The 16,100-nt window shown below is 56.9% G+C and overlaps 6 protein-coding genes across 6 annotated transcripts; 4 read left to right on the forward strand and 2 right to left on the reverse strand.

Annotated features, from left to right (window-relative positions):
* Nucleotides 1–2: 2 nt before the first annotated feature.
* V2A60_007151 (chitin synthase-domain-containing protein) lies at nucleotides 3–2,046 on the reverse strand (the record flags this gene model as incomplete). The annotated part of the gene is made up of 3 exons (XM_083258437.1): nucleotides 3–233; nucleotides 301–1,875; nucleotides 1,933–2,046. The coding sequence occupies 3 exons, from the start codon at nucleotides 2,044–2,046 to the stop codon at nucleotides 3–5; spliced, it is 1,920 nt and encodes a 639-aa protein (XP_083114563.1).
* Nucleotides 2,047–3,189: 1,143 nt separating this feature from the next.
* Nucleotides 3,190–4,455, reverse strand: V2A60_007152 (chitin deacetylase; the record flags this gene model as incomplete). The annotated part of the gene is made up of 3 exons (XM_083258438.1): nucleotides 3,190–3,361; nucleotides 3,459–4,320; nucleotides 4,368–4,455. 3 exons carry the CDS (start codon nucleotides 4,453–4,455, stop codon nucleotides 3,190–3,192), a joined length of 1,122 nt encoding a protein of 373 aa, XP_083114564.1.
* Nucleotides 4,456–5,489: 1,034 nt separating this feature from the next.
* Nucleotides 5,490–6,788, forward strand: V2A60_007153 (nucleotide sugar dehydrogenase; the record flags this gene model as incomplete). The annotated part of the gene is made up of 1 exon (XM_083258439.1): nucleotides 5,490–6,788. One exon carries the CDS (start codon nucleotides 5,490–5,492, stop codon nucleotides 6,786–6,788), a length of 1,299 nt encoding a protein of 432 aa, XP_083114565.1.
* A 505-nt stretch (nucleotides 6,789–7,293) lies between these two features.
* V2A60_007154 (uncharacterized protein) lies at nucleotides 7,294–8,799 on the forward strand (the record flags this gene model as incomplete). Its single annotated transcript, XM_083258440.1, has 1 exon — nucleotides 7,294–8,799. One exon carries the CDS (start codon nucleotides 7,294–7,296, stop codon nucleotides 8,797–8,799), a length of 1,506 nt encoding a protein of 501 aa, XP_083114566.1.
* A 3,425-nt stretch (nucleotides 8,800–12,224) lies between these two features.
* V2A60_007155 (FAD-binding oxidoreductase) lies at nucleotides 12,225–13,801 on the forward strand (the record flags this gene model as incomplete). The annotated part of the gene is made up of 3 exons (XM_083258441.1): nucleotides 12,225–12,475; nucleotides 12,563–12,770; nucleotides 12,842–13,801. 3 exons carry the CDS (start codon nucleotides 12,225–12,227, stop codon nucleotides 13,799–13,801), a joined length of 1,419 nt encoding a protein of 472 aa, XP_083114567.1.
* A 737-nt stretch (nucleotides 13,802–14,538) lies between these two features.
* On the forward strand, nucleotides 14,539–16,059 carry V2A60_007156 (FAD-dependent oxidoreductase; the record flags this gene model as incomplete). The annotated part of the gene is made up of 1 exon (XM_083258442.1): nucleotides 14,539–16,059. One exon carries the CDS (start codon nucleotides 14,539–14,541, stop codon nucleotides 16,057–16,059), a length of 1,521 nt encoding a protein of 506 aa, XP_083114568.1.
* Between the last annotated feature and the right edge of the window lie 41 nt (nucleotides 16,060–16,100).

Raw genomic sequence — 16,100 nt, forward strand, 5'->3', positions numbered from 1 at the left:
TGTCAATGAGTTCCCCGTCCGCCTTGTGCGTCCGTGTTGGCGTCCTCCCCGTCCTGCTGGACCACCTCCCGCGTCTTGCCCCATTTGAAGTCGTCTGAATGCATCAGCGAGTACACGAGAATAATGATGTTCATGAATGGCGACGTGAAGAAGTGGAGGAAGAAGCCGACAAAATACTGGGCTCGCTCGAGATTGTTGCGCGGGAGCCAGAACCCGATGCAGAATGAGTACAGCTGGCCCCGCGTTAGCTAGGTAGTCAAGACACGTTACGCATCCGTCGCCGCAGGAATGCACACTTACATAGCGGACCCATAGCAGAGACAGCAGCGCGAGAAAGACGGGATTCCTGATGACTTCTTTGCCGTGCTTCACGAACAGCATAATCATCTCCGCCAGCGCCGCGATGATGAACGGCGTGATGGCCCACGTCAGGACCGCCACGATGCTCTGCAGCCTTTCTATCAAGATGATTCCCGGCCGGAAGATCATGACAAACTCGTTGGAGATGCTCCCTAGTGCCCATCGCTTCCGCTGCGACAAGAAAACCCCCCAGGTCTGCGGCACGATGGTGAAGGCTTTGGCGCGCAAGGCCTGCGCCGTCTGCTTCTTGGGGAACAGGCTGAAGATGATGGAGGCGTGGATACTGTCCTCGGAGTAGTTGCCCATGATGTGCTGCGTCATGATGTCGTTGGGCTTGGGGCAGTATCCGAACCGCTGCCGCAGCACCGCGTCGCCAAACGTCGCCTCGTCGACGCGGATCAGCTGGCAGCAGCCCGGCAGACAGTTGACCTTGCCCGTCACGCGCGACTGGAACATGCGTCGCAGGCCTTGCGTCTGCGAGTACTCGACCGACTGGTACAGCGACCACGGTCCGAAGCGCGACTCGCCAAAATCGACGCAAACGTGGCCGCACACGCCCACGAGCCGCGGGTTCGTTCGCATCTCGGCCAGCATCTCCCGCACGCAGCGCCGGTCAAACACGGTGTCGGCGTCCATGCCGACGAGGTAGTCGATGGTGCCGAGCCCGCGCTGCAGGAGCGCCGTGCCGAGGTGCGTAAAGAGGTCGTTGTGGAACATGGTGACCACATTGTCCGACCGCAGCTTGTAGTGGTAGAGGAACGACTGCGCAAAGCACAGGCTGTCGCGCTTCCCCTGGTTGTACTTTTTGCCAACAAGAATGTACGGGACCCCGCGGTATGTGCCAGTTTGCACCTTGACCGGCATGAACAGCCCGTCCCGGGCGCGGTATCCGTTGGCAAAGATGCGGCACGGGCCGGGTTCCAGGATGTCCTCTAGCAGGTAACGCTGCGTCGTCTTTTCCATGCCGGGCCCGCGCACGTTTCCGTCCACCACGATGAGGATGAGCTTGGGATGGTCGCCAATGTCTTCTTGCTCCACCAGTGAGTCCAGCGATCTCGAAAGCTCCTCGGGCGTCTCGTTGTAGCACGGCAGCAAAAGCACCATCTTTTCTGGCTCGTCCGGCATCCACTCTTTCCGTTTATTGCAGGCGCAAAATACCTTGTTCCAAATGCAATGAAGGACGATGCAGACAATCATAAAGGCCTGCAGAACCGTGTTGGAGCTGAGGAGCACAATGAAGAGGTAGTAGACCTGCCAAAATTTCAAGGCCGCGTAGATGAGTGCGCCGTTGATTATGGCGAGTCCAGTGATGAGACTCCATTTCTGCATGCGGAGCAGTGTTTTGGACATGCGCTTGAGCTCCTCGTCGGCGTCCCATCGCAGCTTGGCTTCTTCTTGCTGCACGGCGGAGCTAAAGGAAATGTCCGAGTCGGCGCCATGCGAATTCCACGAAGCAGCCGTCTGTGGGGTGCGAATACCTGGTGGAAAAATCCCATACATATGGCGATTTATGGACTATGATGTTAGACTGTCCATTACAAAAAGATACAGAGGCGTCCTGCCATTACATACCGGAGCGCGAGACCCTGACTCATCTGCTAGTACAGCCTGCTGAGGAGGACTTAGCTCCTGCATTATTCGCTCCTCTTCCGGGGACCGCTCTGCCTCTTTCGAATTTTTCTCCATGGCGTATCAGAAGAGGTGACCTGACTGAGTAAAGGTGGCAGGGCAAGACACAGAGTTCGGGCCATGGCAGTTCAGAATACGGCACGGGCTGGTTTTATGGAGGTGTTTGACGTTTGCTAACATTCCGCACAGCAAACGACCTGTAAGCGAAACATGCAAACACTGTGCAATAATCAATTCAATCTCGGTTTTCTCCGTATTGGGGCTGCCAAGATTGCGCGAAACGAGCCACGATGCGGACCACCACGCAGACCTCTCTGGCACCCGCCTACCGCTTGTCTATGGGCTTCGTAAATAGCTACGGCCTGCGCCAATCATTAGCCATACATGGAATTCGGTGGCCTATCCAACAATTTCGTGTCACGAACACTTGTCATGATTCACTGCGTAAGCCCTCCGACTCGGTGAGCAAGACAGCTTCCCCAAGCTGCTGTATTGCCCTCGGATTTGATTGATTTGGCGTGACACCTCGTATAATGAAGTTCGCAGTCTATTTTTCAGTGAAGGTCATTTTGTTTATGGAGCGTGTCGGGGTACAATTACACTGTCAAATACATTGCATGACGGGTAATGTTGCAGTTTCCTTAGCCTATCATGCCAGGGTACAGCGGCTGGCAACAGATCAGGAGTGCTACCACCTTTGGCGAGCTGCAGACAACCTCTCAGGCAGCCACGTTTCATGCCTAAAGATTCACCGGGCTTGATTGGCCACGCTGCTGCATCATCCGCATGTCGTGTCTGTCGTGGAACGCGGCACGCGGTTCGCATCCGCGGTGTAACGCCGGGTCCCCTGGGCCTGAACCTGGCATGGAGAAAACGTGGTGCTGCTCGGGAGTGCAGGGCGTCGATTCAATTTGACTGACTACTATAGGTTCTACCTTCTGGTGTTTGGCGGTTTTATGTGATACCCGACACCCCCCAAAATACGAGACTTATTAGTGTGCCGGGTATGCTCGCGACGAACTTTGCAATTTCCATCTCTCCCAAATCGCGGGCGACATGCTAACTCTGAACAGTACTGGTTCGTATTTGAGCTAGTTGCAGCTGCCATAATCACTCTGGCATCCAGCGCCACAATGCGAGGATGAATCGCCACTGTCTCTGGTTAGCCTCACCTTCATGCATGGCTCCCCCTCGCGGCACTCACCAGAAGCCATTCTCCGAGCAGCACCTCTTGCTGCCGAAATTGAGACAGGTCGCCGAGAACTTGGTCCCGCACAGGCCGTTCGTCGTGTCGCTGATACCTGGCGGCACATTGTTACACGTGCCAAAGTCGACGTCGCAGCCCGTGCCGCAGTACCTGTCGCCCGATCCACTGCATCACGCACGCATGTCGTCAGTATACTTCTTCTCGTACCTGTGCAATTTATGGATGCTGCATCTCCGGAATTCCGTCTTCCGAAAAAGCTTACCAGAACCCGTAAAACGAGCAGCAGCTGCCAAAGGAGGATCCCTGGCACGTATACCCCGTGCTACCACCACAGGTCTGGTCCGGCGAGATGCGGTTCGTCGTCGCGGGTTGTGTGTACGACGTGGTCGTAGTTCCCGTCACTGTCACCCCAGACGTCGGCCTTGTCGACGTAGGATCTCTGGGGCTGTCTGGTGCGCGCCTGTACCAGTTCTGCGGGGGATCACCAAGACATTCGCCCACGGTGGTGAGCTTGTACCCGCGCTGGAGTGACAGCTCAATCATGTAGGATGCCAGCGTCACGACTGTCTGGTAATGCACATCGTGGGCCAGTGTAATGTAGCTGTTGCTGCTAGGGTCCCGGGACAGAGCCTTTTCGAATCGCTCCTTGGAGAGGTGGATGTTCTCGGGCGAATCGTTGAGGTAGTCCTTGGTATCGATGTTGCTGGTGACAATGTGGTAGCCCAGCGTCCTCAGTACATCGGTGCAGCCGCTCCCCGCGCTGCATTCGAGATAGGGCGGTCTCATGTAGGTGGGGAAATAACCGAAGATGTTGCGAAAGGCCATTTCGTTGTAGACAATCTCCGAATACTGTATTGTCTTGTTGACCTTGTTCAGGTTGCGGTGTGTCCAGGTGTGGCTGGCCAGCTGGTGGCCCTCTGCATGCATACGCTGAAGCACGCCGGGCCAAGGGCGTGCCGGATCGTCCATCGGGCCCTTGTCTCTGTTGTTGCCGGCAATGAAGAAGGTGGCTTTGACTTTGTAGGATTGCAGGAGGTCGAGAAGCTGGGACGTGTACACGTCTGGTCCGTCGTCGAAAGTGAGCGCCATCATCCCTGGGGACTTGCAACGCTTGATGATTGTGCCTGGGCAGTTAGCATCTGTTTGAGAAGAAGGTACTCGCCATTCTCACCGTATGGGACGCGGCCAATCTCATCGCGAGGGACATTCTCGGTCGACGGACCGGCCGGCCCTTTGCTTCGTTGCGTCAGCGGCGACATTAGACCGTAAACAGTATTCCTCACAATGTATCGCAGGAGTCGCAGTACTCCAACTGACACTGGGAGCCGCCACAGAACGCATGTGTCGTTCCGCACCATCCACCCTCGGAACAGCACAAGCCTGGAGCGCAAGATCCCACGCCGGGACCGCACTCTTGACGCTTGTGTAGGGTAGGCATGCCAGCGGCGCTGCCGAGCGATGCGTGCGCAACAACCACTGCGCTCATGGCCGATAAAACTGCAAGGAGAGACTTCATGCTACCGGAAAGTCTAAACGGTAAAGAAACTTCTTTTTGGTCGAAATTGCTAGCCTGCACGTGAATGATCTCCGCGAAAGCTTCGTGAGACTACGCTTGACAAGTTGTAAGAGATTCTCACAATATTTGATTAGAAGAAAGCGTCCATGAGCAGGGTTTAAGTGTCAGAATCTCGCTTGGATCCAAATCTTGGAACTCCCATGATCAATGTCTTGCTTCTGATTGTGGCTGTGAGGCTATGATGACGAAATGGCACATGCATCGGTCGACAGCAGCTCTCAATCCCAAGACAATATTAGCAGGGGTTACACGCGAGGCAGGCAGAAAGACATCAATACGAGCAGGCTGGTATCCGAAACATACTTAAATGCAAGTAATTTATTTCTGGCTACGGCTGAGTTCCTGGGGTAGCACAGCCTTGCGCCCAGGCGGCGACCTCTCGTATAATTTCATCGGCAGGCGATGAACAGATTCATGCAGGCACTACATATTCACAGCAGCGTCCAAAGTTTAATGAGTGCTTCACAGCGGCGTATTTGCGCCAGTCGCATTTGGGATTAAATGATCAGTCTGGTCAAGCGTAAATGAACATGGCCAGATATATTGCGTGCCTAGACTGTGCAGCCACGTCTCGAGGAGTGTCTTGGGCCAAGGAAAAGAAAAAATAGATTGATTCAGTAATTTTCCCAAGACTGATGACGATTGTCTGGACGCAAGATTACGAAGCAACAAAAAATGCGAATCCCATCGACTAGCGGCAGCATCGTAGCGCGAGCCATGTCGGAACGGGGCGTCTCTGGCGACTACTACGACCAGACACCTCCGGGCGAGATTGTCGAGTCGGAAGACGAGGCGCAGCACCTGGGGCCGTTTGGGCCCAACCTCGAGCCTACCGTCGCCGTGATTGGCGTCGGCTATGTGGGCGAGCATCTCGTCAATGCATTCGCTGATCGCTGCCGGGTCATTGGCTTCGACGTCTCGGCGGCGCGCATCCAGGAACTGCGACTCGGAGGCCATGCCAGCAGCAGCACCTTTTTCACCAGCAAGACGAGCGACATTGCAGCCGCCACGCACTTTCTCATCTCGGTGCCGACGCTGCTGCTGCCGGACCAGCAGGTCGACTCGTCCTGCCTCCGACAAGCGATTGCCATTGTCGGCAGGCACGCCCGGCCCGGCAGCACCGTCGTCATCGAGAGCTCCGTCGCCGTGGGCATGACGCGCAGCCTGCTCGGGCCGCTGGCGCGGGACAAGAGGCTCTGGGCGGGCATGTCGCCGGAGCGCGTCGATCCGGGGCGCGCGCTGCCGCCCGCGCGGGCCATCCCCAAGGTCGTCTCGGGGCTCGACGACGTCGTCGCCGGGTCGAGCGACGCCGTGGCGCGCCTCTACGAGAGGGCCTTTGACGAGGTCGTCCGGGTCTCGCGCCCCGAGGTGGCGGAGATGATGAAGCTCTACGAAAACTGCCAGCGGATGGTGTGCATCGCCTACGCCAACGAAATGGCCGACGCGTGCGCGGGCCACGGCATCGACCCCTTCGAGGTCTGCGGCGCCGCCGCCACGAAACCGTTTGGCCACCTGCCGTTCTCGCCGAGCCTGGGCGTCGGCGGGCACTGCATCCCGGTGAACCCGTACTATCTGCTCTCCAACAGCGAGTTCCCCCTCTTGCGAATGGCGACGGAAAAGATGCGCGCGCGGCCCGCCGTGCTGGCCCAGCGCGTGATTGACCGGCTAGGCGGCCGACAGTACACCACCATCGGCCGCCTGCCGCGAAGCCGCCCCAAGGTCTTAGTGGCCGGCATCGGCTTCAAGCCAGGGCAGTCTCACCTGGCAAACTCTCCCGGGCTCGCGCTGGCCAAGAGCCTCGTCATCTCGGGCCGGGTCGAGGTGGCCTGGGCGGATCCTTTGGTGGCGCCGGAGGCGGTCCCGCAGATACCGCAGCTGCACGCCGGACAGTGGAAGGTAACTTTTCTAAAGGAAAACTTTGACTACGTCATTGCCGCGATTCGCCAAACAGGGCTGGACTGGAGCGTGCTGGACAAGTTGCCGGTGACAATGGTGGAGTGGTGGTTTGCCAAGTGAGCGTGGTAGCTTGTACACAGGGCTGTACTTTTGGTTTAATATCGGATTTTGGGTTTGAAACCGTTGGAATTGAGTCACAATCGTGAAGACTAAAAATATTTGGCGAGCCTACAAACTATAATACTGCACTAATGAAAAAACTGGCATAAGTTCGCCGTCCCAGGACTCGTCTTCGCATTTGAACTTCTCCTCTACTCTACAAAACCTATTCACCTCTTACAAGACAAAGAAGAACACCAAGAATTTGTTACTGCTTTGATTCAAAATCCAAAAGCTATCGAACCCCTATTTGAAAAGAAACACACAATCAACACAACCAACACAACCAACACAACCAACACAAGCCAACACAAGCCACTAGCAAAGCGCACACGACCACGCACAACCACGCACAACCACGCACAACTATTGGGAGCGTGCGTACCCCATGATATCAGAGTCCATTCTTTTTGCATCTAACTAGAACAGAAGCCTCAGTCGTATTACTCGGGACCGTCGATTCGAAATGAGCGACGAACGGGGCAAACTCGAGCCGGTCTCCGACCTCGACCTCGAGCCGGTCCCCGAGCTCAAACTCGACACGGTCCCTGAGCCGGTCCCCAACAACGACCCAGACTCTGATGACGACTCGGACTCCACTGATGATCCGGTCTCCAACAACGGTCCGATCCCTGGCCTCGACCTCGTCCCCGACGTCGTCCCGGCCGCCGACCTGGAGTCTCTCGCCGACGTGGAATCGCTCCCGGACCACGATCCGCTCGCGGACCTCGACTCGGGCGAGTTCCAGGCCGGCGAGGGGATGAAGGAGCTCGTGCGCGGCCTCGTGTCGCACACCAGGCGCATGCAGCAGCGCGTGGCCCAGCTCGAGTCGGAGCAGCAGCGCTTCCAGCGCAGCATGAGGCGCGAGTGCGGCCGTCTCCGGGACGAGGCCAACGTGGCGCACATCACGCTGGAGAGGCAGGAGCGCATCAACAACGAGACGCGCCGCGAGCTGACGCGCCAGCGGCAGACCAACACCGAGCTGCGCAACGACCTGACGAGACGGCAGCTGTTCAATGACCAGGTGATTGAGGCCCTCCAGCGGCTCGAGACGGTCATGGGCCCTCAGAACGTGGCCACTTCCCCTGCTCCTGCCGTCGCCGCCGCCGCTCCAGCCGCCTCCGCCGCCGCCGCCGCCGCCGCCGCCGCCACCGTCTACCTCGACATCGACCCCGCCGACGGACCGCCCCCGCCACCTTACACGGCCACGGCAAGCAACATGGACGGCATCCAGCGCTCAGCGGCCAGCGACAGCACCCAGCTCGCGTGCATCAGGCAAACGATGCAGTCGGTGGAGGGGCAGACGGACATCCTGCGACGCGAGACGGGGCGGGTGCAGCTGCTTGCGCAGACGCGGGCGAGGGTGGACAATGACCGGCACAACCGCGTCGCGCTGGCGATGGACTGGATCCAGGAGCAGACCAACGCGGTGCACGTCCAGGTCGCGCTCACCGTGCGGGCCATGCAGGCGCTGGAGAGCCGACGCGGCGGCGCGGCGCAGCACGAGGTCGTGCACGTCCGGCATCAGGAGCAGTACCAGCAGGTGCGGGTGCACGGTGAGCCGTTTGAAATAACGGGTTCGGCGTCATTCCAGCTGTCCCTGACCAGCTCCGCTGCCGTCCCTGCCGCCGCTGCTGCCACTGCTGCCGCCGGCACGCAGGCCGACCAAGATGTGGATGATGATGATGATGATGATGATGATGATACTGATGATACTGATGACACTGATGATACTGATGAGGATGATGAGGACGACAAGGATGATGAGGATGCTGATGATGCTGATGCTGATGCTGATGCTGATGCTGATGCTGATGCTGAGAATGATGAGGATGATGATGATGATGATGATGATGATGAGGATGAGGATGAGGATGAGGATGAGGATGAGGATGAGGATGATGAGGATGATGAGGATGAGGATGGGGTTTTGGGCAAGATGCTAAGATTGATGTCGGTTATGCTTGGATAATATTGGACGGAGGATTTATTGTGATGGGTTGGTTTACATTCATTACTGGGAGGATTTCATTTGTCGAGTCATTCACTACTGGGAAGATTTCATTTGTCAAGTCATTCACTACTGGGAGGATGATTTCATTTGTCAAGTGCTCAATAAGCATTTTTATGTCTTTTTACTTTTGTTGTCAACTGCTACAAATGGTGGTTGTTTCGAGGTTGTATTACTAGATTGTATTAGTAGATTGCATCAAAAGATTGCATCAGTAGACTGACAACAGTGTAATATACTGGCTCAAGACGTGCATTTTCTTGAAAATCTTTTTTTCGGCTCTATCGGCAGCTTGAATTTTGCACGTTACGGATCAATCAATCACCATTCTCCTAGTTGCCAGCAAATAAAAAATGATTCTTCTTCTTTCATGGCTTTCCAAGCCCATCTTTTTAGCTTTTTGGCAGTGCTTGAAAGGTGAAACTTAATCTCGACGTCGTCCAACCAAATACGGAGTAGAGTACCGACAACTCGGCAATCGAAACTCTCAGCCACGCGACCAGCCGTGTGGATCATGGACTCGGTCATGTGATGCAGCCAGGGGTCTCTTTTTCTGTTCGGGGCGCGGCGCAGCGCAGCCAGGTGACGGCATCACCAAATGACGCCCGAGGGAAGTAAGTCGACTCAACACTGGGAAGGGCAAGGGAGGGGGGAACGGGGCATCGGCGCGAGTGACCGGCGGAGAAATGTGGGTAGGATTTTTTGACAGCGAGATGACAGACAGGGAAGGAAGGCAAAAGGGTCTGAGGGTTCTGGAGAAGAGGAACCGAAAGAGGGACCGATGAAGGAGACAATGGGGCAGTGTGAATGGTAAGCCGGGGAAGTGTTGGTGAAATGACGCTTAGGTTTACGTTTTAGGAGCGGGCGTGGCCGCGTGGGGAATTTGGTGGATACACTCTATTGCTAGTTTTTTTTTTTTCGCCAAATCAATTTGGAGGAGTGAGATGGCCTGTGGCATGCACTCTATCAAATCAACGGCATTTGACGACTGGTCGGGGTTGCAGTGCCTCGTTGATTAGTTGGCGTTGAAGAGACAGACAGAACGAGTAAGCGAATACGAAATGGCTTGACAAGAATCAGGGGCACTGCCGATGGAGGGGAGCCACACGACCAGCATTGGTTCATGGCTTCTCGGCCAAGAGAGATGAGGTGTGTGTCGGGTTGCAGTGGTGGCGTGGGAGGGCGAGGTGGTGATTGGACGGGGATGTGGGTGTGCAGATGAGGAGGGACTCGGTTAGCGAGGGGAGGGGATGAGAGAGAGGGGAAAGAATGGCGAAGAAGAGGAAATAAGGAGTTGGGCGGGAGAATCAGAAAGAGTGAGATGATGAGATGAGATGAAGATGCGGTTGGTGACGGATGCTGAAGAGACGCGATAACAGGCAATAAAAGGCAATAAGAGCAACTATCTGTACGAATACTCTGTACTGAGTCCTGACAAGTTGAGTATAAAGTTGGCCGGCCGGGAAAGACCCCTGTTCATGTCTCGGCGGGTGACTATGCGTTATGCACAGAGTCGGTGAATCAGATGGGCTGTCTCGATGTGGGCAATGGAAAAAGCAGGTGGGAAAAAAGACGCGAAAGGGAGCGACTTGTAGAAGTCATTGATCTAAAAAAAAAAGAAAAAAAAAGAAAGAAAGACGAAAGCAAAGAATAGCCTTGCCTAGTATGGAGAGAGTATGGAGAGGAGGGCCGGAGAGGAGGGCCGGGGAGGAGGGGCAGAGGGCATCAGCTGGCCTATGCTGATCTAAATGATGGAGAAAAAAAAAGGAAAAAAGAAGAAAAAAGAAGAGGAGAATAGAATTTTACCGCTAAAAAATCAGGTCCAAGTCTAGCCAGAAAAGGCCAATTAGGGGGGAAAACGCTCGGTTACAGATTACTATACACAGGCTTGGGGCATCACATGCCGTTTATTGACGTGACAATGGAGAAGAAAAAAACGAAAAAAAAAAAAAAAACGACAAGTATATAAATGTAAGTTCCGAAGAAGAGTCACAGCAAACGACTTGGTAAATGACCAATCAATGTGCTAGCAAAGTCAAAATGACGGGGGATTAAACGGAATACTACTGTATAAATACGGGCATCATGTGCTCTACTCGGTAGCTTGATCCATGGAAAAGGCAGATTGAAAGAAAGAAAAGCAGGGCACACCCAAGCACCTAGAAAGTCCAAGGTGGCCGAGCCAAAAAAAAAAAAAAAGAACAAGGCCGTTCGGTCAAGTGTCTACTACCAACCATGCCATACTACTGATACTTGAGCCAGGGTGATGCCGCAAGCTACGGCCGAAGCAGACCTGCATCAGACGAATCAGGAACAAGTGCTGATGATTGAATTCGTTGCTCCATAATCCGTGCCCTGTCCACGCTACAGGATGATTCGATCCATCATTCCTCATTTCCCCGGGCTCATGATCCGATGATGGTGATTTGACAGGCCACGCACCCCTTTGTTACTTGTTACTTTTATTCATGCAAGGCCCCCCGCTGTGCTGCAGCCAATGATGCATAAAAGCAGCCCTTTTTCCACAATCTGTGTATTCTTGACTAAACCGAGTATAGATTATTCATTAGCAGGGGATAGAAAGAGGGGTGGGGTGAAGATCCGCCTCCACCAACACTTTGGCTCACCACCAAACGAACAAGACACACATGCGCCGCCCTCCTGCAATCACCGTCCTTGTTTCCGGGGGTTTGAATGTATTCATATTTTATTTCTTTCTTCATGGTTATGCTATTTTATCATATTTCTCTCCATCACGTGCCCTCATAAACTCTCTGCATCCACAACCCCCTCCCCCCCCATTCATGTGTGTCTTGCGGCCAGGAAAGGCTAATGTCTCAACGTGGGAAAATGCTTATTGACGATTTTTGACTCAGTCCCCTGGCACCAAGCCAAACGCGCGCGCGCGCGCCGCACGCCAATTTGGTTTCCTGTCGGCCTTGTACTTATTTAAAAAAAAAAGAAGCTAAAAAAAATTAAATTATGAACCCACCTATATATGAAGGTGCGACCCTGACCCCATTTGCGACCTCGTCTTGACAATGGGATCCCGATCTCGGTGCCGTCTCATCATCTCTCTCTCGCCCTCTCTCTCTGTACCCTACTGACCTGTTTTGCTTGCCTCGTACGCAGGTTGATTCGACTCTGCTCGCTTGGCAGCACGAATATCCGCGGTCCTCGCACAACTCGAGAAGACGTGGCCCAAGACGCGACAACCCCAGATCATCTCCTCTTCTCACCACCTAGTCGTCTCTTCTAGTCGTCTCTCACCTCGTCGCTTTGTCGTCTTGTCGTCTTTAACACGTCCTCTCTTCGTCTCTCGACTCGTCGTACCTCCCCTCACCACCTCTCGTCTCCTCGTCTCATCGCATCCGCCTCTCTTCGCCATGGGCAACCAAACAAGCATCCCCATTGCGCCCTGCCTCGACGCCATCTGCCGCGGCCGCGCCGACTGCCTCGCCTACAGCGGGGACTTTCTCTACCAGGCCAACTGGGTCAAGCCCTACAACCTCGACGTCCCCGTCAACCCGGCCGCCGTCATACGCCCCGACACGGCTGCCGAAGTCGCCGCCACCGTCAAGTGCGCCGCCGCCCACGGCTATCATGTCCAGGCCAAGTCTGGCGGCCACTCGTACGCGTAAGTCTTGAGAGATGCCGACATGCTGCGCTGCGCTGCCCACTCCCACACACACAAGACTAACACGCATCCCTCCCCACCCGCCAGCAACTTTGGCCTCGGTGGCGGCGATGGCGGTGTCATGCTCGACCTCCAGAACCTCGATCACTTTTCCATGGATAACAGCACCTGGCAGGCCAGCTTTGGCTCCGGAATGCTCCTCGGCGAGCTCGACAAGCACCTCCATGCCAACGGCAACCGTGCCATGGCCCACGGAACCTGCCCCGGCGTCGGCATCGGCGGCCACGCCACCATTGTAAGTCACCATGGCACAAGACCACCATGACACAAGACCACCATCCGTCATCTTGGTCGCTAACAAAGTAGGGCGGCATTGGTCCTTCCTCCCGCATCTGGGGGACCGCCCTAGATCATGTCCTTGAAGTCCAAGTAGTCACCGCAGACGGCAGCATCCAGCGCGCCTCCAAGACGCAGAACCCCGATCTCTTCTGGGCCATCCAAGGCGCCGGCGCCAGCTTTGGCATCGTCACCGAGTTTGTTGTCCGCACCCAAGAGGCACCCAGCAGCGTTGTCGAGTACACGTACAGCATCAACCTGGGCAAGCAGTCCGACATGGGTCCCCTCTACAAAAAGTGGCAGCATCTCGTCGGCGACCCCAACCTCGACCGTCGCTTCACCTCGCTCTTCATCGCCGAGCCCCTCGGCGTCGTCATCACCGGCACCTTTTACGGCACCATGGACGAGTACAGGGCCTCGGGCATCCCCGACAAGCTGCCCGCCTCCCCCGCCAGCGTCACCGTCATGGACTGGCTCGGCAGCCTGGCGCACATTGCCGAAAAGGTCGGCCTGTACCTCTCCAACGTCTCTACCAAGTTTGTGAGCCGTTCGCTCGCCCTGCGCCAAGAGGACCTCTTGAGCGACGAATCCATCGACGAGCTCTTCCACTACATGGGCACCACCGACCCCGACACGCCCCTCTGGTTCGTCATCTTTGACAACGAGGGCGGTGCCATTGCCGACGTCCCGGACAACGCCACCGCCTACCCCCACCGCGACAAGCTCATCATGTATCAGTCGTACTCGGTCGGCCTTCTCGGCGTCTCGGACAAGATGGTCAAGTTTGTCGACGGCGTCCAGGACATTGTGCAAAGGGGCGCCCCCAACGCTCACACCACCTACGCCGGCTACATCAACGCCCACCTCAACCGCACCGCCGCCCAGCAGTTTTACTGGGGCGACAAGCTGCCCAGGCTGCGCGAGCTCAAGAAGCAGTTTGACCCCGCGAGCGTCTTTCGCAATCCGCAGAGCATCGACCCGGCCGAGTAGGGAGAGGGGTGTGTTTGCTGAGTTGATGAGAGAGGGGCCGACGGCAGAATGACAGTATATAGACAAAGATTGCGCACAGTATGGCTGTTTGGATTGATGGGATCACGATGCTAACATTATCCTAGAGTGTTGACGGCATGCACATGCGTAGTACATGATTGCTTAATATGTACATATGTTTTTGATGACTTGCCAATTACTTGAGACTACAATTTTCACCTTTTTCATTTGCTATTCGACTAAAATTGTATAGAAAAAAAATACCACGAGCAAGAGAGAGATCAGATTAAACACAAACGAGCAGCCCGTCAGCACCATGAAATGACCAACTAATGACCAACGACTCATAATCAACTAGTTGACACAAGAAATGTGCGTTTCCAATTTAATTCCTCAATTTTCTTTTAAACCTAGTCCTGACCCGGGGCAAGGGGGTGCGCTATCACCAAAAACCGGAGCCGGTCGGGTCGGGCAACAAAGCCTGCGTCTCGGTCCCGAAACTTTTCTTGGTCAGCAAGGGAGAGCGGCCCGCCGCCCGTTGCCGCCGCCGCCGCCCTCCAAATTTGCTGACGACAGCGCTGGCGTGTGTTTCGACTCGACCCGGGAACGCGGGCTGATCACAGAGCCCGAGACTTGGTACTATAAGAAATCGGGTTCCCATTTCTTATTCCCCCCCTCTTTGTCGCCGTAACCTTTCTACGCATACTCGCTTGGCTAGAGGGAGACGACCGTGAACAATGGCACACAACTTGGCAAACAAGGCACTGCGCGTGTCTAGCAGCGCCATCAGTCGTCCATCAAGGCGACTGCCTTGCTCAACCCGACTACTATCATCACCATCATCACCATCATCACCATCCGTCGTCACCGCCACATCGCCGCCGAGCATCGCCATCGTCGGCGGCGGCCCCGCCGGCCTCACCCTCGCCGCGCTGCTGCACAGGCGCCGCGTGCCCTTTACCGTCTTTGAGCTGCGCCCGCGGCCCACGGCGGCGGCGTGGGCGCGGCCCTCGGGCATGCTGGACCTGCACGAGCCCGACGGCCTGCGCGCCATCCGCGCCTGCGGCCTCTACGACCAGTTCCTGCCCCTGACGGGCGAGTGCTCCGAGGAGTTTGTCCTCGCGGACAAGAGCGGCGCCAGGGTTCCCATCAAGTCGGCCGACGGGAGCACGACGGCGACGACGGAAGATGAGCGGTTGAAGGAGGCAAAGGTTCCCGCCACGGCCGCGCGGCCAGAGATTTCCCGCAACAACCTCGCGCAGCTGCTGCTCACGCGCATCCCCCCCGAGAGCGTCCGCTGGGGCCACAAGCTCCGGGCTGCCACCTACTCCAACGCCGGCGGCGTGACGACGCTCGACTTTGGCGACGCCGGCGGCGTGACGACGCTCGACTTTGGCGACGCCGGCGGCACGCACGAGTTTGACCTGGTGGTGGGCGCCGACGGCGCGTGGTCGCGCGTGCGGACGCTCGTGACGCCCGCGCGCCCTCGCTACGGCAACGCGCAGGTGGTGACGGCCACCATCCGGCACCTCTCAACGCGGTACCCGCACCTGGCCGCCCTCGTCGGCACGGGGTCCTTCTCCGCGCTCGGCGACCGCCACGCCGTCGTCTCCCAGCGCGGGCCGCACGACTCGGCCCGCGTCTACGTCTGGCTCACCACGACGGACGAGAAGCTCGGCGCGACCGCGGGGCTCGCCGCCCGCCCGCCCACGGCCGCCCGCGAGCTGCTCCTCGACAGCGCCCGCTTCCTCGGCGCCTTTGGGCCCCGCGTCAAGGACCTGGTCGCGACGGCGCTGGCGGAGCAGCAACGCGACGACGAGCTGGAGCAGGAGGAAAAGGAAGAGGGCAGCGGCGACGGCACGACGAAGGGACTAGACATTCGCCCGCTCTACGCGCTGCCGTACGGCACCAGCTGGGCGCACAAAAAGGGCGTCGCCCTCATCGGTGACGCCGCCCACGTCATGCTGCCCAACGGCGAGGGCGTCAACCAGGCCATGCTGGACGCCACCCTGCTGGCCGACGCCATTGTCGGCGCGTACGACGAGTCGGTGGCCGGTGCTGGTGCCAGTGGTGCTGGTGATGGGCGGGCAAGGTTTGGCGACGTGCTGGCGCCCCGCGTCGAGGCCTTTGAGAGGGAAATGACGCAGAGGGCCGTCCGCGTCGGCGAGGAGACGGAGCAGCTGCTGGGCATGATGCTCGGCCCGGACGCGGCCGAGACCATGGCCAAGTTTTTCCTGGAGCACCAGGGGCAGCAGTAGCAGCGGGTAGCGAGCACTGCTTGTGTTTTGGTACAGGGTTT

The sequence above is a fragment of the Cordyceps javanica genome, chromosome 4, assembly GCF_051103115.1.
Source record: "Cordyceps javanica chromosome 4, complete sequence".
In the NCBI taxonomy this organism is placed as follows: Eukaryota; Fungi; Ascomycota; class Sordariomycetes; order Hypocreales; family Cordycipitaceae; genus Cordyceps; species Cordyceps javanica.